General features: G+C 36.5%; 1 protein-coding gene across 6 annotated transcripts in view; it reads right to left on the bottom strand.

Moving 5' to 3' along the window:
* SDCCAG8 (SHH signaling and ciliogenesis regulator SDCCAG8) overlaps positions 1-23,204 on the bottom strand; it is a 106,574-nt gene that overhangs the window by 34,955 nt on the left and 48,415 nt on the right. For 5 of the 6 annotated variants that reach the window (XR_001332890.3, XM_026795117.2, XM_014268954.3 and 2 more), the window contains 3 exons: positions 12,427-12,554; positions 10,228-10,336; positions 3,389-3,520 (listed from right to left, as the gene is read on the bottom strand). Coding sequence is in view for 5 of the 6 variants with exons in the window: in XM_026795117.2 (XP_026650918.2) it covers positions 3,389-3,520; positions 10,228-10,336; positions 12,427-12,554 (369 nt within the window). In the remaining variant the exon portion in view is untranslated. The remainder of the gene's footprint in view (positions 1-3,388; positions 3,521-10,227; positions 10,337-12,426; positions 12,555-23,204) is intronic. The other variant, XM_074537260.1, reaches the window with a different exon arrangement.

Genomic DNA, 23,204 nt, shown 5'->3' with positions numbered 1-23,204 from the left:
AGCTTGGGCAAATGATACTTATTCATATATATGTTCAAACAATAATAGATCTAGACAGGTTCTTGTCTTTTTCTTCTTACTCTTCAAATTGGAAGAGAAAAGACCTTGTGAGAAAGTGTTTACATAACAGGTCTAACTACAGAGGTGAAAATGCACACCTGGGAATTCAGTTTGAAAACAGATTAAGGAAAGAATGAACCAACTTTATACATACAGTTAGCAAATTCATCTAGCTTTGAATTTTCCTTCATCTGGTATCTATTCAAATTATGTAAGGTGGAGCACCAAAAAAAAAACCCCAAGAGATAGAAACCTTTTAGTTTTGTTTCATAGTCTTTTTATTCTTGGCTAGTTCCTACCTTTACAGCTGCCTTATAAGAAATTTTATACTTTCTGTTATCTACTAATTTCTACTATGAACGCAAATCTACAGAATGGGAATTTGAAGAATTTAATAAGACAGTTTGCTTTGAGGTTAAAAATTTATAAAAATGGACTCTGCTACATAACAGACAAGAATTTCAGCAAGATTCATATCCAGGAAGATACACATGATGACCAGCTCCACTTGGACTCATAACATATCACCTTAGTTAGTCCTGCAAACCATACATCCTTCAATTCAAGTCTGCCTCAGTAATATGTGACAATTGTATAATTTAGGATGGACATCTACTTTCTTTTAATGCCATATTTCACTGAGTAAAAGCACACCAAAAGGGCTGGGTATTTCCATTACACTGAAAAGGCTGATTCCATATCCTGTTTAATGAGTGGCACTTAAAGTAATCTCTTTCTTAGAAATTTGCTCATTTAATTTTGGACTATATTTATTTGCATCACACAGAGGTAGGAATGGCACTAAAACACTTTTCTTGTTCAGTTTCAGGAGTGCAACCATTATGATTGCCAAAGCATTTTTGCTCCAAAACAAATTCTAAACATTTAGGTATTGTTTCTTCCACAAAATAGTTATATCAGGGCCTGTCATGCTGTCCCTGGATAAAACAAGTATGGACAGTGATATCTTCTCACACAAATATCACAAAACCCCATTTTTAAAATGCAAATGTTAGGTTCCAAGTTTAGCCAAAATCATTTTAATAAGAGAGATTTTCTGAAGCTCCAGAATAACAGCAGCTAGAAAATTAGGTCAGAATGCACTTTGTGGGACTGTGTTGCAAAACAGCCACTGCTATTTGTAGCTGCTATGTGTATAAAAAGGAGAATACAAAGGCGAAACAAATGTATTAAGAAGTAACCATCATCAACAGTATTTTGCTGAGATTATTAGGATCTAAGTGATGGATGAAAATCTGAGGCAAAATACATTATTATTATTTGTTGTTCTGCTTTCACTAAATAGTAAAGTCAGATATCTATTTTCAAAATCAGAAGAGAAAAATCACTATTTTTATTTAGTGGAAATCCTTCAACATAAATATATCCAACTGATTTGTAAACTTCATGACCAATTTACAGCATTTGGGAATTAATCCTGAAAATCAACTACAGTTTTCACATAGAAAAATAAAATTAGATTACACTGATTTTTTTAAAGCAGTGTAGAGTATCAGCCTTGTCACTTATTAGTTGGAATTTAAATTAATAGAGTGCAAGATGACAATTAAAAATATGTTAAAAGAGTCATCTCTTAAAATGCTGGTAAAGTATATTGTTCATGTTTAGAACACCTAATAATCTCTGCCATATTTACATATTCTAAAATATTAAATAAGACAAATGCTATTACTGCCCTGTTTTCTCTGTTGTCTGCAAAACAGCAGCAGAAGGTAAGGCATTGCCTGCAGCATGACCACTCTGCTTTCAAACCACTTTTGTGTTCTCGATAAATGCTTTCAGTCTTTTCTACTGTAGAATCATTGCTGCTGCAGCAGAGAATGAGCAACGTTTTACAGTAGATCTATCTTATTTATAAAAATAGATAGAGGAAAGGTTACCCTAAAAACTTGCAAAGCACTTTTAAATTCTACTACATACTCATAATCTGTAGAAGAGCAGCTAGGAGAAAAAAGAGGGGGAAAAATTTTTTCTCCTGAAAATAACCTCAAATCCTCAGTTCTCCATATGATGAGAATCCACCATAACTAAAGAAATCAAAAGGGAGGTGAGATAAATGGAAAGACTGTGTAGTTACACAGATTAGGGACACAGTTGCAGCATTTTGAATTTCTCTGTTCTCTGAGCTATAAATGATGATGACAACCCAAGGTTACAGGAGAACAGGATGAGGTACAGACAGAAATCTGAAAGGGAAGAGGAAAGAAGCGGTTCTGGATGATTGAGATGAGCACATGAAGTGCTTGCAAGAAACAAGATTATAGACAGAGAATAAAGAGATGGCAGTAAAAAAAAAATTAAAAATCAGTACTTTAAAGAAATGAGCATAGAGGACTGGCTGCTATACTTGCAAGCTCTGCTCCTCTCAGGTGGTCAACGATGAAAAAAAGCAAAAAGAATTTTTCCCAGTAAGGGCTGTCTAGTCCAAATAAAGTTAAACTGCATTTTGCCCTTGACTACAGACAAGATGTAGCTTGGATGAGTGGATTTGCAGAGTTACGTCTCAGCCTTTCCTTCACTTCATCCTCTACCACCACAAGCACGTCAAAACGACCTCCAGTGCCTGTTACACTTAATGTGGAGTGGAAAGCAGAATAAGAAAGCATAGATGAACTTTCTGGACCCAAAAGGAAAAGACTCCAAAGTGATCCCTGAGGAAGTCTAATCCATATCACACCACAAGCCATTATCAGTCTGGAGATTCTGGCCAGAACAGTCAATTGATATTGGTGAAAGTATTTCACACTAGCCTTGCTGCAGCTGCTCCCAGCTCATCCTGAGGAAGTCAATGCTTCTCTGAAAGGCTAGTGGTGCCTGGAAATGGTATTTCTCTGGTTACTGTGATTTTCAGTAAAATTTGTCTGTTTGTACAAATGATGGTAAACCCCAAAAGTACAACTATTACATGGCATAATGGAACACACATCTGTACTCTACATTCACATCACTGAATAACCTCTTCCCTCCTTCCTTCCCAGTTCCCCCCTCCCATTTTTTTTTTAAATGGTAAGACTATTCATACAAGTTAGAGCATAGAACAGCCGAAGCAGCCCACACACATATGTACTAGGTTTAAATTCTTGTGAAGACTATGTTGTTCAAGCTTTCCTTTTATTTATCCAAAATGGCACAAGCAAAAGATGTTAAAAAAAACAACTTGACAGAATGGTTGGGGAGGGGGAAGGAGTGGTCATTTCATAAGGAAAGAATATTACTTTCACACAACCTCGTGTCATTTTTATGTTTACACAACACGACCGGTACAGTTGAGCATATCACATACTGACAGATTAACAGGACCTCCTACCTTGACTTCATTCTCTCATGCATTCTCCCATGCTGGATACATTGTTGGTCCAATTCATCATTCCGTTTCTGCATCTTCTCCAATCTGCCATGAAGATACTCTTTTTCCTGACTAAGCTGGTTGACTTCAGATCTACAGAAGTAAAACAAAGCGATGATGGATGTTGTCAGATTTTATCCTGCAGTGTGCCATCAATATGTGGCTTCAGCATTTATAAAATTTCATACATTTATATGTAATGCATAAACAAGCTATTACTAGAACTTACAGAAACCAAATGCTGTTTCAGATAATCTCAAGACAAAAGAATATGATACTGGTGGGTATCTTCTAAATATGCCACTGGCAATCACTCAATTATAGGTTGGCTGTGCTAATTTCAGACTAATTTAAACAGGCATGCCATTTGGCTTTATACATCTATGTTAAATAAGATCAATAAATGTAAATTCATACTTGTTAAGCAAGAATTTGGCTAACATTTTGAAAACACATTTTAACTTCTTTATTAGCAAAAGCTAACATTTCATTTTAAAAAACAGTTACTAAAACCTTGTTCAACCTTTACTCTGTTTTATAGGTTGAACTCTCAACAGTTCACAGGTTGAACTCTCAATAGTAGTACTGTTTTAGAAACTGTAGTAACCTCCTGTGTCTAAAATAACATTGCACAGATTAAAAAGACATCAACAACAAAACCCCCATAAACCCGTCCCCCCCAAAAAACACTCACTCCCAATAAAAACCCAAAGCCTCACTAAGAGGAAAATTAACTAAACTTTCAGAAACAAGGGACAAATCATACAGGCACACACTAATCTACATAAAACTCAGCACAGCCTTTAAGAATATTAGTCACTTCTAAGCAATTCTTATTCTTCACGGGTGAGCAGAGACACCAGATCCATGAATGACCTGGGACTGCTACTTGCTACATCTCTAACCATCAGCCCATGGAGAAACAGGCATGAGCTGTTTCTTAATATCAGGAAAAGACCTCAGATTAAATAGTGATAAAATATACATTATGCACTTGTACAATTTTAACTCTTTGGAAAAGGTTAATGAGAACATGTCAGAATCTGCTATACCATCAGAAAGTACGAATCAAAAGCAAGCAAATTTGATTTATGGCATCTGCCACTCCATATCTCAAGGTTAAAAAGCTTCAGATATATCTTTAAATCATAAACTTAAATATGCTGCAATTACAGCAGAAATACTTTACCTTCCTGGCTGTTACAGAATGCAACAACAACTGACATTCTGAAAAATACAACAAAATGCAGGGAGGAAGGAATACTCTTCCTTCAAAAACATGTTGTTACATTGACAAGTCAAATCTAGAAATGACAACATGATCTTTTCATGTTTAAATAGAGAACAATGCATGGTATCATCTGTGAATCTAAAAGAACTTAGAAAAGGAAACTTTGGACCGAGACTGTATGTAATTGAATTTAGATTGAGAGTTACAGCTCTATTAAGGAAGATCACACACAAATACATCAGAATTGTGCCGATAGATTTGTACATCAAACTTCAGTGCACAGGAGTTTCCTGGATGGATACATAATAGTGGGCAGGATGTTATAGGAAGGTAGCAGAAACTGAATTTTTCCACCGACCATTTTACAGAAATACTAGTAACTTAAATGTCAGCATTAACAAAGCACTGCCAGCTGGACCAACTGTTATCACACAATGTGAATGCAGTCTGCACTTGATACTGATACTGTAAGACAGACAACCAGTGGATAAAAGCAAAGTTTCACTGCAGAGAAGCTCAAAGAGACCTGACATGGGACTAAATTCAATTCTGCATTCCTTTTTTGCCAGCAAAATTCAGCAACAGCATTTGCCATGTAGGAATACTGTAAATTATCACATTTGTTGGGTTTCCCAATGAGGAGATCCTGTTTCTATTTTTGTATTTATATATGACTGTCTCATTCATGGAAACAGCAGAAGCAACTTTCAAGGTGATAAAATTCTCCAAGTTTCACAAGGACTTATTAATCTCCATTACACTTGAAGGTGCCCAAAGTCTTTCTGGAAAGATCAAGTAATTCAAATCAACCAAAACCAAAACACTACTGAAATTATAATTAATGAAACCAAAGTAAGTAATGAATTAATTAAAACCATTAGTATCATAATCTCCAGTCTCTAAAATAGAGCTCTAAATGCCCGATGCTTTGAAGCACACCATGAGTGTTGCTTCCTCCTAAAACATCTTTTGTAATTACAGTTAAACAGAAAAAAAAATTCTAATTATGACATTACTAACACAATGTCCTTTCCATGTAACTAAGAGTCTGACCCCCAAGACTCAAGTATTTAATGACACTGAAGTTTTGAAGGACAGCACATATGAAAGACAGAATGGTTAGGTCCATGTTAAAAGGTTCAGTGTTAGCATTAGAGAGAACACCAGTCCAATACAAGACTGTATACCAAGAATCTTCCATTGTCACTTGTCAATGATTCCCTCTGCATCTTTAAACGCACCTTTCATTCACCTCAGTTTCCAAAGATTAAGAAGACAGCTAATTCTATGTGATATTTAAATAACTTCACACACTGCTGGGTTAAATAAAAACCCCAAACCCACCACAATTGTACTAAGCTTGATAACTGTACTGAATGCTATAGCACATTTATACAGGAGTAGAAATTCCACTCAGCCAGGACCACTCCTGTGTAAATGCTTTTGAACAACTCTGCTCCCAAGGTATCACAGCAGGAAAAGAGAGGGGGGAAATGTCAAAGTATGCAGTGCTGAACTTCAGAGATAGTTCACTCACAATGCTGGGGACAGAGGCAAATTAGAGAAATCTGTGCAATAATCACTGTGTCTGATGCATCCTGCACAACTAAAGGGCAGAGCATGGATGTGCTGATGTTGTTCCATCTGAGCTACTCTGGGTCCAACAGCCTGAGCAATAAGCTGTGGTGGACTCAGTAGAAACTGAAGCATGCGGGCATTTGGAGTGCTGCCACTGGAGCTGAACTCAGCAGGAAGGGGCACCTCTGCAGACTCAGGCCGGCCCCACAAGCCAGGCAGTCACAGAGCTGTGTGTGCTTCTGAGATCTCATACACTCAAATGACCTGTATGAAATCATTGTTATTTTGAAACTGCACAGAGCAAAGCTACAACATCACATGAAAATGTAAAATGCATGCTTGTAATTGGATGCATAATAGATTTTGCCAAGTCTCATTTACTTGTTACTATATCAAATATAATTGATGGGGGCAGAAGCAACGACAGAAACAAACCCCCTCAATACTTCTGGATCCATTTAACTACCTCAGCTTCTATTTAAAAACCACTTTAAGGTTTCATCTACCATCTTTGCTGGAACAATCTTGGAAAAAAACCCAAACAGGTTAGCCTCCAAACCACTTAAATACTAAAAGAAAAAAAAAAAAGGTGAAAATGTTAAATAGTCAAAATTCAAAGTCAATCTCAGGATATCTTTAGGAGGAGCTGATTTTTGAAAATAAGGTGGCAGTGCTGCATTTACTCCGCTGAACTAGCTTTTTCATTTCAGTGCTTTTTAAACACTGCTTTTTCCTGCTCTGAAAACCAATTGTTTACTTGCACAGAAATTAAACACATGCCCTAAAATATTTTCTGCTGATGCAATATTATTGCATCTAATTTTAATGACTAAATCTTCAGACAGACTGTTCCCCATCTTCATACAGCTACCTTCAACAAACATTTCACTCCTGGTATTGAGTGCAACGACTGCAGTCAACCAAACAGGCAGGAAAATAGTTCAGCCGGGTATGTGTTCTTTACTTCAATTAAACTCACACAGTTGGATGCCTACTGTTGCCAAACCAGTAATATAATTTATACATTATAGTCCAAACACTAAAACTACACTAAAAGTCATTTAACAATATTTATAACACCATAAAATACAGTGTTAAAATATATGAACTGCAATATGTACCAAAATTATAAAATTTGTTTCTCATCATCAGTGATTAAAACCAGGATCATTGCTCTAGCTTCAATACTCACAACCCTGGTGACAGATTAGAATTCAAATCTTAATGATCAATTTACAATTAACAAGATAGAAGTGAAACAAATTAAACCAACCATTATATATAACGAGACCCAATGGACTCCCATTGTTCCCCTTAATTACAAAACGCAAATCACAAATACACAGTGGGTAGTGTTAAGCATTAATCTACAACCCAGAAACTCAGACAGTGACAATCAGAGGGAAAGAAAGAACAAAACAAGAGAGAAACAGAGAAGAAATCAACAAAGGGCTATATTTTTAAACATGCCTATGCATACGAAAACCTTCACAGACACTATCTTGTTTCTGCACAGCTTGAGGGGTTTATAATTCGTCTGACATTGTCTTTCTGACACCTCTCTGTGTAGGGACTAGCTCAAAAAATGGTTCCAGCTTACATATAAACACAAAAACTTCAACTGAGATTTCTCAGAAAACCTTCATTAAATATAAAAATATATGTGCCACTCAGATCATTCAGCTGATATTGTAGAAATACATTGTTGTCACAGATAAATTTGAAATGTCTTTTGTTACAAATGGGCACTTCCTATCAAACAAAATAAAATTTAAAAAACCTTACTATTGCATCTGTTATTAAAAGAGCTTGAGTGTTCTACCAATTAAATAATGGTATTGGTAGCACACAGGTATATCTTAAACCCATGGAAAACAAGGCACAAAGATTCCAGAAGTACAGCAAGAAAATACACATTCGGATCCAAAATTCAATTTATAGTAATGTCAAAAATATGGAAAAAAATGGAAAAGTATTTTCTGTGAAAATAGGGTACACTGTTGCTTTGTGATCTGCCTTTATTAATGTACATAAGAACTAAATTATAAAATCTTCCTCAAATTATCGCTTTTTTGCAGAAGACAAAACTACAGCATTCTGTACCATAATGTGGTTTTACACAACATTCAGTGACAACGAGCTGAAGACTGCCTTTTGGAGAGGTGCTACTGAGGGATATGTGCCCATCATGCATTTAGAACTTGGCTAAAAAAATTTTCTGCATTGATCTCCTGATCACATCACTTTGTGAAGCCATCTATATTAGTCTGTCATTTTCCACCACCTCCAGTTCCACCTTGCTGTTCTCATTTTTACATTCTTTTTTTTGTCTCTACCTATTTCTCTATCCCTGTAACTGATTGCAGCAGCTCCCACTCCAATGAAGGCAAGCTCAAGCTATTTTAGGACCACTTCTCAGAACCACTTTCATGCATTCTTCCTTACAGTTTCTTGTATAAAAAATACCACTTCCTGGAAATGCAAGAGGGCTCCTTTTCCCATTTTCAGGTCCTTGACATAGTCAGCTAATGCTGCTAGGTGGAGAAACACTTGGCAATCTCTAGTATTTATTTTCAGAGAATAATGTGTTTTCACAGTATGTTTTCTGTCTTTCCTTCATCCTTTACAGTTACTAGTCTGTGACTGTGAGCTCTAGCAACAAAGTCTGTGTGCTTTTTTATTGCTGGAATAATAATATGATTTGAATCCATTTAGATTTTGCATTACTTTAGCAGAAGAGCTCTTCTTTTTCAGAGGAAAAATTCTCTTTGCTTCTCTCTCAAGTATCCCTCACAACACTTGCATGGGAATATTGCTTACAGTCCCTCAAGTTTCTCATTTCTTCCCCAAACACTCTGGATGGGATTCATCTCCAAACTTCAGACACTTAACAGCTAGTCAACACTTTATATTCAGTGGGAAGTAGGATGGGCAGTGGAGACAGTACACATGGGAAACATAAATTTTATTTATTACAGACATATATATATGTGTGTGTGTGTCTGTCATCTACCTAAATTCTCCTTTGACCATTCCTTGGAAGAGGGTACTGGGGTAAATGAGCTCTCTCCCTGAGTGAGTTCTGCCTCTTCTTCATTACCTCAAAAGGATGATTAAATCCACCCAGCAGAAGAATTCTGTCTTGAAAACCAATTTTACCTCTGCTGAGTGTTTTCCTTACTTCTCATCGGCCATGAGATGAATACTAACCCTAATTACCAAATTCACTTTGCACGCAATTTACAGAAGCTACAGAATGCCAACTCTCCACTGAAGTCCAGTTTACTACTCTAAATATGAACCCCCAATAAAATTTCAACAGATACTATTTTTACACTTAAAAATGTAAAATCAAATTATTTCTGCTAAAGAATTACAAAATTCATGTTTTCTTTAGAATATAGTTCTGTCTTACAGAACTTTTGAACAGATACCTCCACAGCTTTGTATTTCGTTAAATTATTATTACTTCCAGGTGTTGCTCCCTTCCTCAGTTTTTAATCGCTTTGAACTTAGACCTACTGTTGATTGATAAAAAGCAGCATCAGAATCAGAGCATCAATGACAAGCAATTTTGATGACAATTATTTTATAGACAATATCCAGTGCGTAGTGTAGTACTGTGAAAAGAGTACTAGAGTAAATAAATAAAATTACAACAGTTTGAGATTATTGAATCTTTAGCATTTTTCATATAACTTCAGATAAACTTGAATTGTAGAAACAATTTTCTACTGTTCATATTCAGATTATGAACACAAGGAAGAAAATACTATGCAATTTTTACATTGGAATTGTCCAAGAAATTTGAATTATTAGTTAGAAACAAAATCTTAAGGGGCATATTATACTGAATTTTTAAGGGGCATATATTACATTGATATGTAATACCTGGGACAAAATAAAAAATAATAAATATTAAAATACAAATAAAAAGATAAAGAAGCATGTCCTAGTAATAAAAGGGTCAGGTTAACAAAAATATACTAACCTGTACTTTTCTGACATTTGTTCCAACTTCTTTGCCAATACAAAACATTCTTCCTTTAATTTTGCTATGAATGTATTCTGGGAGGTCAGCAATGAATCCAGTTCTTCTACTAGAAAACACAAAATTGTGATACTATGAAATTACAATTATATAAATTTGTAGATAACATAGAAACAATTTTATATATTCTTTATTTCTTTCTTCCAGTTCCTTCTATTTTGAAATGTTTTTTAAACTTCAGCTACTTGGACATCATCACTTACCAAATTAAGGCTCTATGTCAGAATTAGCTGAAGTGTTAAAGAAATGTTGCCACTGAATCTGGTCTTGTAAGAGAAGAATCACTGTGCAGACTAGATATCTAATCTGGTGGGCTTGCTTTTTAGCTAGAAGTTCACTGACATTTCTAGGAGGAATAAAATTGGCAAGCCATGCTTTAGCAGACTTTTCCTTGCTCAACTGGTGCAGAGGATACACCAGCAACCCAAATGCTCACACTGTAGACTCATTTCAGTATCTCCTTAAAACAGCAGTTCTTTTATTTACTGTGTTCTGAGCTTAACATGAATAATGTAATTTTTATTCTTAAATGAAAAGATTTTCACTTACTGCCCAGTGACAGTTGAAATGAAACCATTTCATAAAGTAATTTTCAGTTACTATCAGTTTGGACTGCACCTAAACTCATGACCTAGAATCCAGGTATGTTTATTCTTTCAAAAGGGAGATACTGCAAAATTATCTTTCTTGATTTCTGCTTTTAAAATTGATGAAAGCATAACCACTCTTGCCCAAATTCCTTGTATGTGTGTAGGGTCATAATAAACAAGGTTTTCTTTATATACATTATAAATTACTATAATTTTCAACTCCCTCTAATTCTACTAGAGATGTATAAAAACAGATCCAGACACAATATTGTTTCATTTTTGTATAGTGGGACAATTTATGCACCAGAAAGGTAAATTACATTTCTCTTGTGAAAAATTACACGTGGTCATATGCAGATGTGCTGGCTAAAGGAGGAAAAAATTATTCTGAGAGCTTCTTTTCTTCTCCTACAGTGTAGGCAGCAGCCATAATGTAGCTGTTTGCATTCCCTGAACACATGAGAAGGTCCTCTAGTACTGTGATAATACTAAAAAAAGGCAGAAAATTGAATAGCATGCCTGCTACCCTACGTATTATCCAACACCCCTTATAATTAATGTATGTTGTATAGTTTTCCTGGAAATATTGCATGACTGGTTGGTAAATATGGTATTTTGTAAACACATAAATATATCATGTTCTTTAACAGTTGAAACTCCTCCTCCTTTCCATGCTCATGGATTACAGATTTCATCTCTTAAAAATTCTTTTTTTTTGTTTATTTATAATATGCACCTCTACGAATGTTGTTGACATAGTACTTCATAATACAAAAAGCTCTTTTTTGTTTGTTTGGAAAACTCATTTTACTTCCAGATTAAAGTTAGATGTTATTGATGGGCTAAGTCAATGCAATGAAGTCTCCTATTATGAGAACCTGAAGTATGCAAGGGATTAAACATCTTTCTTCTAGACTGAGGATGTGGGGGAGGCACATGGTAATGCTAAAAATGTTTGAGGCTGCAAAGATTAAATAAAGGAACATATCAATTTGGAGCCAGTGAATTACATCCAGCTGCGACAGTGAATTAAGAACCGATTAATGGCTAAAGCTTTTCTCCAGTTTGGATGCCGAAGCAAACTCATTAAGCTTTTAGAGTAGCTATAATGTGTGTACTGTGGGAACTGTTCAATGCTATTCAGGAGACTTTAACTGTAAGCTCAGAGCATTTCCCGCAGAGCTTCTGATGCTATTTTCTTTATATAACATGTGTGCCTGAAAATCCAGCCAAAAACAAGCCCTTTGTTTTTCTACTTTGTTGTGGTCTCTCTCAGCTTTACGTTTCTTGAACACAGGTAAATAAACTCATAATCCAGATGGTGCAGCAGATGTGAGAGCAGCACTCTGAAATCAACAGACAGTGGGCAATACTTTCCATTTTCTCTTTTAAACGCTAACTAATATGTAATTCGGAATCTCCGGTGTAGTTAGCATCTGCTCCCTTCGGCCAGCCAAAGGTTACAGGTGTTCCTGATGTCATTTCACAGTAAGGCGTGGGCCTGGCTTGTGAGTGAGTGCCCAGGCTCTAATCTTTCCCTACCACCTACCAGTTTTCTCATGCTGGGCCTCCATTTGCTGCATCTTCTGTGTCAGCTCCTGCTCTCTTTGCTGGGCCTGAAGGGCTCGGGCCTTTGCTTCATTGCTAATGCTGTGCTGAATGTTCTCTTTCTCCAATCTACAAAAAAACCAACAAATAGGAAATAAAGAAAAATAAAAATCATGTAGTGAAGAGGATAAACTAAAAGGGTAAAGCACAACATTCAAATAAGAATAATAAAAATCTGGCCAAGCTTTTCACATTATACATTCTCCTCCTCCTTCAGGTTATACAAACTGACCTTTCTCTTACAATGTCAAACATTCTCCAGCGACTAGCAGAAAACGGATAAAAAGTATGATCTATTTCCTGAGAGAAAATTAGCCCTGCAGACAAAAATAGGATTTTATTTTTAAAAATTTTAATCACAACCTCTTTTTTATAAGGAAGCTTACCAACATTCACTTTGCACGGCACATATTATTTGCATTTTCTTTTAAATGCTATTTGTTAGTTCTGCAGTGAAGCTTAGGGACCTGACCCCGAGATGGACTGGTTCCCAGTGAATCAGCAGGAGATAAGTCAATGGGAGCGATTGCCACAGTGCCCGTGATACAGATACTCTGAAAGCTTAATGAGTTTTCTTGAGCAACCAAACAAGTTTTAACTATTAATTTATGTAAATAGGAGATGAATGCATCCATGACAATAGAGTAGACTGCTAGCACCACACAGGCCCAGCCCCTTGTGGTTCTGCTCACTGGGGGGTTGTACAGGAAGGTCTAAAGCCCAGTACTATTATTGAAGTATGCAGGCAAGAGAGCAATTTACTTGACCAGATACGCAAGATGGGGCAATCCACTCCCGAGGCAAAACAAATGCTAGACTACCACACTCCATTGAAGCATTTTATTTAGTGTAAGCCAAGCAAAAAGAGCATGGAAAATAAAACCCCAAAAAGATATATGCATGTAAATTAGAAAAGATCCTGAACTGCAAATTCATACCTAGACTTTCCCAAAGGTCGTGAATATTTATCTGGTGCACATTGGGATCCACATTTAAAACGTCAGTAAGTCCACACATACAAGGATTGATTTCTAGATTTCAAATGATGTGAGCAAACACCTTTCTACTGAAATGACATTTAGTAACTTGGGATAGGCTTCAAAAAAGTCTTAAAAACACGTTTTATTCTAGGGATATTACCTATTTCAGAGGACTACAAAACAGAACACGGGCACAGATCATGTAAGGATAAAGCCACATCTCATGTGGTTGCTGCACTTAACCTTTGGATTGGTGCCTAATAACCCATCCGAGATATTGCAATATCTCAGCATGACACACACAATGTTAAATCTTCTCTCTCAAATTTACCCCAAAGCAATACAAATGGTGGGTCACATTACACTAATTCCTGGTCCTGATGTTTCAAGCCCTACCTTAGGCAAAACTCCCTTGGAAATCACAGGCAGTTTCTTCTGAGGGAAGACAGCAAATAGGTTTAGATAGCAAAAATATTAGAGCGTTAAGGAAACAAAGCACATTTTTAAAGGAAATTTCAGATATTGAATAGCACTTTATCACATCACTCTCAGAATTGCTTTGTAATCCTATTGGGGCTATCATAAGGAGTGATGCTCCCATTATTTTTAAGTGTAAGCTCCAAATATGGAAAGCATTACTAAGAATATTTTTCCCACATTTGCTGGAAACCAGTTTGTGCAAACCCCTTTATTTTACAAATGACTTTATCTTCAGAGAGTTGTTATAGCACTGGATTGCTAAAAATCTAAAGGAAAAACAAGCCACCAGCACCTCTAACATTCCTCTGATGCTTTCAGCTGAAGAAAGTGTCAGTAGCACAGTATTTTATTTAATAGCTCTCATGTGAGATGGCTGTGTGTAGTTGGGTGCTGTGCAGTCATCTGGCACACAGCGGGCTGGCTGGCCTTCTGCTGGGGGTAACCTTCAGCATGCAGCAAGCTACCAAGGCAAACCTGTGAAGGTCCATTCCTCACTGCTAGGGCCCCTCCTGATGATCTCATGTTAACCAGCAAGTTCAAAATAAATGGAGAATCCACTGCCCCCAGAAACACTCTCCTGTGTAGGGGACCCATCCAAAAGAGACACTCACCTGTGCCACTTACTGCACAGAGCAAGCTAGCAGGAGCTCAGAAACCATGGATGTGTAGTGAGTGCCCTGCGGCTGAAGTGTGGATGGGGTGGTTGAAGATGAATTTGTACAGCAGATAAAAGCTCAGCTGTAAAATTAGGAAAACAGGTAATTCTTACACAGAAGAGCAGCTTCTTGGGACTTAAAAGGTTTTGGAATTAAAGCACATCCAAGGCCACACAGAGCAATATCTGAGGTGCTTAGAACTGCTCAGGAGCAAAAAAAAAAATATCCTGGAGCCAAATCTGTCTAAATGGAGTGGCATGTCCTTCATCTACACCTTGACTTGAACCTGATCTCTAAGTTCAATCTCTCTGCCCTCCAACTAAAAATTTCCTCAATACACATATGGAGAGAAAAAAAGGAAACTATAACACGTGCAGAAGGCAGCCCAAGAGATTTTAGGATCTATTGGTAACTTCACTGCTACAACCAACAAATACTGGAGGAGTTCTAGAAGCTTTGACACTGTCTGTCCAATTGCAATTTCTTAAATCAATTACTTCACAATTCAGAGTAAAAGAAAATCTATGGACTGTATACAGAAGGAAGCAGTCCTTAGTCCCTCCAGCATTAGTGCAAAGACATCAGAGGTCTCCTCCTACAAAAGCTCCAAAATTTCTTATATTCACTAATGGAAAGCACAGAGGCAATGAAAAGCAAAGACACAACTGACTAATTTTGATGACACAGGTAATATCTGAATAAAAAATGACAGCTAAAGATTAATTGTTCCAGAAATTTAAAAAACTTAATCTATAGAGGTCAAATATAGGAGATGAGTGGTTTAAGTGCACCAGCCTATTCTCTACTCAAATTCAAACACTAGCTCTACTGAGTGCAAAACACCAAACACACTAAAATGCACGTGACGGGTCACAACACTGACCAATTTTACCAAAGCAGACACACGGAACTCATGGGAACTTCCACTTCTGGGCAACAAAGTCAGAAGCAACCAAAGACTCAGCTGTGGAGAAGCTCCAGCTCTCCTTGAGCCTTGTTCTGAAGCACAGGTTTCCCACAGAGATTTTAGCTCTAAACTCCTGTTTTAAGCCTGCATTGGGGCTGTCAAGAGCCATAGTTAAGTCATTTAACTGGTTTGCACAACTCAATGAACTCGATATTGGTTTGCAGTGCTTTTCAAATGTTCTTGACAAAACAAAAGGCGCTGTGAGCTGTAGCTTATAGCACAGGAAGAAGAAAATTGCCATCTCTGGCAAACTTTAAAAAGATCCTTGCTGCAACTGAAAGTGAAAAATTCAAAGTGAAAATTCACTTTGATCTCAAAACTAACATGAAGGTATGCTGACTGAATTTGAGCCATCAAACTTAATTATAAAAAACCAAGTAAAACTCCAAACCAAAATAAGCCCCCAAATCAGAACACCTTTCTCACCACTAACAAACAAAAATTGGATCACAGACCCATTTACAAGAGAAGTCCACTCTCTGCCAAAGGGTTTTGCAGTAAAGAAAAAGGAAGTATGTAAAGACTAGTGACATAAAAGTCATATTTGACATAACTAAAAGTTCATCTATTTTTGACTAGGAAAAAACAGAACTTGGATTGACAAAAGTTTGAATTGCACTACACAGTTTAACAGTATGTATTTCTGAAGGAGTCTTTTCAGTTTGGTAACAGTAAAAATATAAAAATAAAAAAGCAGGAGGATTCTTAATGTAGAATTAGGCCTCTGACTGGAGGCTGCCAGTATTTCTTCAGGCAAAGCAACTACAATTTGAAGCAACCATGCTTCCTATATTGACTATTTGATTTTTCCATGAGATCAACATGTGGCATTTTTAAAAAAGCTAATGGATCCATTAGTAAGGACTATGAACTTAACTGGACAAATTAAAACACTCTAGCAATTATCTCAGTTCAATGATACACAAGAGGTTATCATGGTCAAAAGTATCATTACTTTTGACATCTTCATTTCATATTAATGACAGATCAAAATATAACAATAAAGCATTTTAGCCTTCATATAAGCTTGTTTTAACCTGAACTTCACAAACCATTAAGGAGTAGTGAGCATTTAGTGCTCCAAACGCTTGAGCTATCCAAACTAACAAGACTTGTCTAAATGATGAGCAGTCCTGGAACTCTGCACCCACAGACTTGGGCAGCAGGAGGACCAGTCAAGTTTAACGCTGATGCTTTTACCACAAGCCTCAATGGTCCAGAACAGGCCTCTTTCCTAGGTAACATGGCCAAGTGGGCCAGCACTGTGAGCCACTGCACAACAAAATACCTCAGAAGAGAGAAAGGACTCAGCTGAAGGCTCCTGTAGCTTTTTCAGAGGAAATGAGCTTTCTCTCCCAGTATTTTTGAAACTAAATGTATAGCAGAAGATTCTCTACCAAACTGGAAAAGTTTTAAAGAGTTACCCAAGCATTTTATTCCCAGTACCTTTAGGAAAATCTTGCATGAAGTCACTCAAATCAATTAAAACTCTTGAAAGTAGGACTTGAAAGACTACATGTATGAGAAGCCCTAAAGACCAAATAACTTTGGGTTCAAAGGTTCAGCAGTGTTTCATGCAGTCTGCCTTGCAAACTTTCCACAATACAGGTCTAGTGGACTGTCCATTACAAGTAGCTTTCTGAATCACCTTCTCATAGGCTCTTTTATCTTATTATTTCAGCTGCCAGTGTCAAAGGAAGAATGGAAAATTAGAGCATATCCTTGCTCTTCTCTCAGGGTATAGGAGGAGAAAAACCCAACCAAACAAACCACACATTCATGATAAAAAGGAAAAAAAAGTATAAAAGCTGAAACAAGATGTCACAATACCTGACTTATTCTCTAAGGGGACACATGAGAAAATTTTTGCTATCTCTAACTTTATTACCAGACACTATTCAAAACTCACAATGATAAAGGTCATAAGAGACGGTATACAAAATAAGATCACACTTCAAAAACTTCTTTCCCCTGTATTTTTAATGTATCTTTGTATGTATGTCATACATAGAAGAATAAGGCCTCATTTTTTATTTTTTCAGTTTAGCAGACAAGTCTAAAGGTTGGGCTGCAAACATGGAAAAAACCTCCAATTTACCAAGAAGTTATTCTCCCCAGGAATAGTATTAAATAATTCTCTCCATTAATGTAAAACTTCTACAACTCCTTTCAGACCAGCCTTTCAATTTAACAGCACTGCAGTACCCCATTCAGCTATTTACAAAAGAGAATGTGTTTACTGATTTTTATCATATGCTATCCAATCTTAGTATTTTCAAACATTTAAGTAAGAAAATGCAACACAGTAAGACATGCAATTCTGCAGGTAAACAGGTACATGCTGGTTTTAAATGCAGTTATGATTCAAAATTATTGCTTTCCACACCTTCTAAATTGACAGAGTTCTAGAACATCAACTCAGTAAGAAGGCTCAGGGTCACAAGATTTCTCCCTTTCCTTTAAATCAGCCTTCCAGCAACCTTTGTTTAGCACTGACTGTTTTGGTTATCCTCTTTTGTAAGGCCTATGAATTTTCATCTAACAGGACCTTGTTAATAGCTACGGTTGCTGTGAATGAGGACTTAGCTGGACAGTGTTTAGTGGTTTCCTCTTATTAAACACTGTAGGTTTTTTTTGCCATCTGAATTTTTGTAATAAAGGTTTTGATTTTTTCAGTGCTTGTGTGGATTGGATTTTATGGCTCTTGGTGTTTTTACAAAGACAAAAAAAAGGCATGAAATGAATGTTCTTATCGCAAAAATTAATTTAAAACATACATATGAGTGCAGGCTTCCTCAAGAATTATGTAGAAGCATCTTTTAAAAGCATCATGATCAGGTCATTTCTTTAAACCTTTCCAAGGAGCTGAAAAATTGCCCTTCCTGTATCCCATTGAGGGAATTACCCACTGAGTTGCTCTTTTTGTCAGTTTCTGGGAGCTGACTGGATGCTGATTCTGGAGTTGGCTGCCAGGTCTTCTCAGCAGAAAGCTCAAGTTTCTGGAAACTGCCCCAGCCAGCACACTGTGTTTGGTGAGCTTCAGTAAAATCTATATTTGCATGGTCAAATTTTGAAGAAACCCAACTATTAAATTAACTGGTGAATTTGAAGGACTGCATCCTTTCTCAGGATACATGTGGGCCTATTCATGAGAACTGAGGCTCAAAAAACCCAACAAAACAAACAAAACTTAAATCTTGTTTCGTGTATTACTTGAGAAATACAGTTTCCTAAAATAATGACATGTCAGGGCTTTCTTCTCATAACCATGAGAAGCAATGAGAATCATGAGAAGCATTAAATGCAATTAGAAAAGTAATGTAAAGGTCAAGGGGTGAAAAATTCAGCATTTAAATTGATCCAGCTCTTCAAATATAGATCTAGGAAGTTTGAAGGTACTACAGAAATAACTTGAAAGTAGAAATACATTTAAAGTATGTTAATGAAACTAAATGAAATTTCACTACCCTACTTGAGATGAAAGACTGGAAAAAACAACTCTTCCAGGCTGCTACTACTGTTTCATAAAAACACTTCAAATAATAAGAAACAATTTGGGGGGGGCAATAAAAGAAAAGGTTAAGCTCTATACAGATTCCCAAACTCATCAAGAGACTAACTACAATTAGTTGACAAATTAGCTTGCAACAATTTTCCCCAAAAGACAGGTAATTTGTCACCTGTATCCCAGAGTTCAAGTAATAAGAATTTAAATTTTGCTGAAACAGAAGACAGTGCATATGACTTTCTTGCACCCACTGATTTTTTTTCACATAACTCTCTATTTAGGATGCAGCCACACCACTGGAACTGTTATAACTTCTGTATGTATTTCCACTTTATATAATAACAAGAAGTCTACAGAAACAATGCAACACTTCAGTCCAAAATTTCCACTTTGCCGTTTAAGCCATACTGAGGCATCAGGAGAAATGGCTGCATGTGAAAAAAAATTCCTACTCTTGCTCACCATACTTGAAATGTACTTAGAAGTTACTACAGCTAACTGGAGGTACAGGTAGGCATGAGACAGATGAAAATCTAGGACCACAGGAACAGACATACAGTAACACGGAGTGTTACTCCTATGGAATTTCTATGAATTAAAGAACCTTGAACACAGTTAATTTCTACATCTCTACTTCTATCTGTGAGGTCAGTTAACAAAATGAAAGGACTGGATTTCTTACTTTACATTCAGCATAACAGTAAGAATTTGCAAACACCTAGCCTATAACATGATTTTACTCTTTTGGCATTATAGCCATCAAGATATACCCAGAAAACCACCAGTTCCTCAATAAATTCTCTTCAATCTCAATAGTCCTCTGTATTTCAAGTCACAACCAAGTATTATCAATAGCTTCCCTCTATTTCAATGTTAGAGAAGAAAAAAGTGCCTCTAACAGTAATTAACATTTCATATTAGGTCAAACATACTGACTTGGAATCAAAATCTGAATTTTCTGGCACATTTATAAGATTTGCCATCAAGATATGAGGCTTGTAAGTAAATATCCATTCTCTCATGACTATTACCATCAGATTGTGAAGTATTTGGCTCCTAAGTCCCTATAGAAACACACAATTAAATACAGCATAGGGAGAAGTGATCTCTGTGAAGTCTTAGTACATAGCCTGAGCATTTCCAATATTGCACGTTTCTCTAGAATATTCTTTGTTCCACTAGCCACTTTTACAAATAACTGTATGTTGAAATAATTGCTTAACACAGAAGATTTTTACAGGTATGTGTTTTGTATAAACAAATTTACACCAATTATTTTCCCTGTATTTAAAAAAAAGGAGTAATTTTCTTGATATATGGTGATTCTTGAATTTGGCACCAGCAGCCTCTTACAATGCAGCTTCAGGACACATTTAAGGCAGACAATGTCAATATAAGAGGTGTGGTCCTTCTTTTCATCCTCTTAAAATGAGCACTTACAAAACCTATTCTTCAAGAAATTATTCTTTTTCCATCTGAATAACTCCCTGAATAACCTGATCACACAGGTGCCTCTCTTCAGGGGCAGCAGAAGCAAGGACCTGGCAAATGTGGCCAAACATATCCCTATATTGCCACTCTAGGGACTTGCTTTTCAGCAATAGCATGGGCTCAGACCAGGTTCAGATAACTGTGACTCTGTACTTCAAGGCCAGCTTGTTAATACAGTAAATCCAACCATCAGGCTCCTACCATTGAATCAAAAAATGATGCAGCTAAATGATGTAGAGACCTGATCTGCTATGAACTCACTCTGCCAATTTAAATTTGTTCAAAAACCCAATGTTTTTGGTACGTTAACTTTGTACCAGCAAGCTTTATGCTGAATCAGGTATCATCTGTCCTTCCTGCAGCTGGCATAAAGTCAGCACAAACACGGCGTTGCATGCTCTAGCTAATTAAAAAGGAAAGTGCCTGTGTGCTCACACCTGATCCGGATCAGCTCAGCACAGCTGAACGATCCAGTCGATCACAGATGCACTGGGAGTGACTGCTCCACACTTACCTGCATTTCTCACACAGCAGGTATGGACACACAACCTGCACTTAAGGTGCCACAGGCCTGATATGTGCAAGTGGATAATTATCCCCTACTATTGCTGAAATTGAGAAGAAGTTAAGGAATGTTTTTTTTTCCTGCCTCCAAAGGACCAAGCCTCACAAGAACAGCTTGGGAAGAAGCAGAATTGTTTGACAGAACAAAGCATTTCTTCAGGATGACAGTTTGAAAGACAATATTTGATTTTCAGGGAATTTGATCTAGGGTAAGCTAGATTTCTACCCCATCCTACAGCAAGCTACCACACATTCCAGCAAACTGACAGACTTATGACCAAAAGCAAAAAAGATGAGAAATACTGTGCTAACATTACACTGTACTTGACTATTGTTGATTTGCTCTAGATCTTACAAAAACATCCTAATGAAAACCATGCTCATCTGCCCACATGTCACAAGGGCTAGATACAAACAAGTGAGTTAAAAAAATAAAAAATCCAGCCTTATATGCCTTTTATTCATTTTTTCAGCTGTGGCATAATTTTAATATTATTTTGATTGTAACTGCCTGCAGTATTAGATGCCTGCAATATTAGAAATAATGGACGGGGAGCATAACAGTTGAAGTTTTTGGTGGTGGTTTTGTTAGGTTTTTTGGGGTTTTTTTCCCTTTTGGACAGGTTATAAATCTCTTCTTTATGCTGTCAAGAGTAAGGAAGAAACATATTTCAATAGCAACTTTAAAACGAAACTCACAAATTACTACCATTATGCTAAGTGCTAGATATCCCACTGTGCAGTTTTGCTTTGTGAATTTTTACCTTCTTCCATGCACACTTTTAGCCACTGATCGCACAGCCTTTCAGTGTTTTCTGCCTTTTCCTTTAAATAAACTGGCTCTGGCTCCTTCCATCTGGTTCCCCTTCCGTCAGCAACCCTGCACCTGTTCACACCTCCTCTCCTGTTGGATTCCACTGAACATTTCCTCCTCTGCCAGGGCTATTCTGGCACTCGCAACCTTTCTGTCATTCAATCCATCTGTCAGAAGTGAACTTTGTTTACCGCAAGCTTCTGCTTTCTTCTTCAAGAAGCAAAGCCCCTCAAGGTCATTGTCAAATGAACTGTCGGTGTAGATTTAAATCCACTTCTGCTAACCAGCAGCAGATGAAGTTCTTTACAGTCCTGTATTTGTGAATATCAGTTTGGGGTATAGGAGAAATAGTAAGAAGCAAAAGAATAGCTTTTAATCATTATTTGTTAACTCCAACAGCTAACGTGTTTTTCCTCAAATACATTTATTTGCTCCTTCTTGCAAGGGCTAGCACAATCTGAGAAAGACTTTGCAGAGCTATGTGAAGAAGTGGAAAAGGCTAATAAAAATATTATAAATAAAATAATAAATGAAGGCTTGACTCTGACTCTATGTAACAGAGATATTGACTAAAAATATAAAGAGAAAATGTGAACAGTTGAATCAGTAAGTTTACAGTAAAACCTTAAAGTGGTCAAGAGCACTCATTTAAAATTATTTAATCTGCAGCTTTTTTTTTTCTTTACCTACTGATGTTTCAAATGCAACACTATTTAAAGAAAAAAATCCTTAATATTCTTTTCTTGTTTTCAAGCCTTGTAGAACACATATATGCAACTCTTTGTTAGAATACTGTCTTCCACATTGAGGCAAATTGTAAAGACAGGCTGAAACTAAATTCTTATTGTTTACAGGATACATTATTTTTAGTAATTCCTGTGTCCATATTTCTTTTCAGGAATAGACTCTAATAAGCAAAAATTCCTAAATTATTAACTAACCTCCTTGACAGTCTCATTCTTCTAAAACAAGAAATACCTTCAATTTCACAGCACACCTTGGTATCCTTCAAAAAAAAGATAATCCTTCACAAGATAAATACAATACTAAAAAATAAATATTTGAAGTTTTGTACACAATTACAATAAACCACCCATTTTTCTACCTCTTTACCAAAAATGAATTTAAAGTAAAGTTTTCTGGATCAAATCCAGGAGGTAATCCAATCTCATTAGCAGAATTGCATTTGTACTTACATTAGGTCTGAATTTGACTTCAATGAAAATTGCATTGACAAATACTGCCTAAGTTTAGCTGAA

This window comes from Zonotrichia albicollis, chromosome 3 (assembly GCF_047830755.1).
Source record: "Zonotrichia albicollis isolate bZonAlb1 chromosome 3, bZonAlb1.hap1, whole genome shotgun sequence".
NCBI classification, from domain to species: Eukaryota; Metazoa; Chordata; class Aves; order Passeriformes; family Passerellidae; genus Zonotrichia; species Zonotrichia albicollis.
The sequence above is the reverse complement of the archived record's forward strand: the minus strand, read 5'-3'. Positions and strand labels throughout refer to the sequence as shown.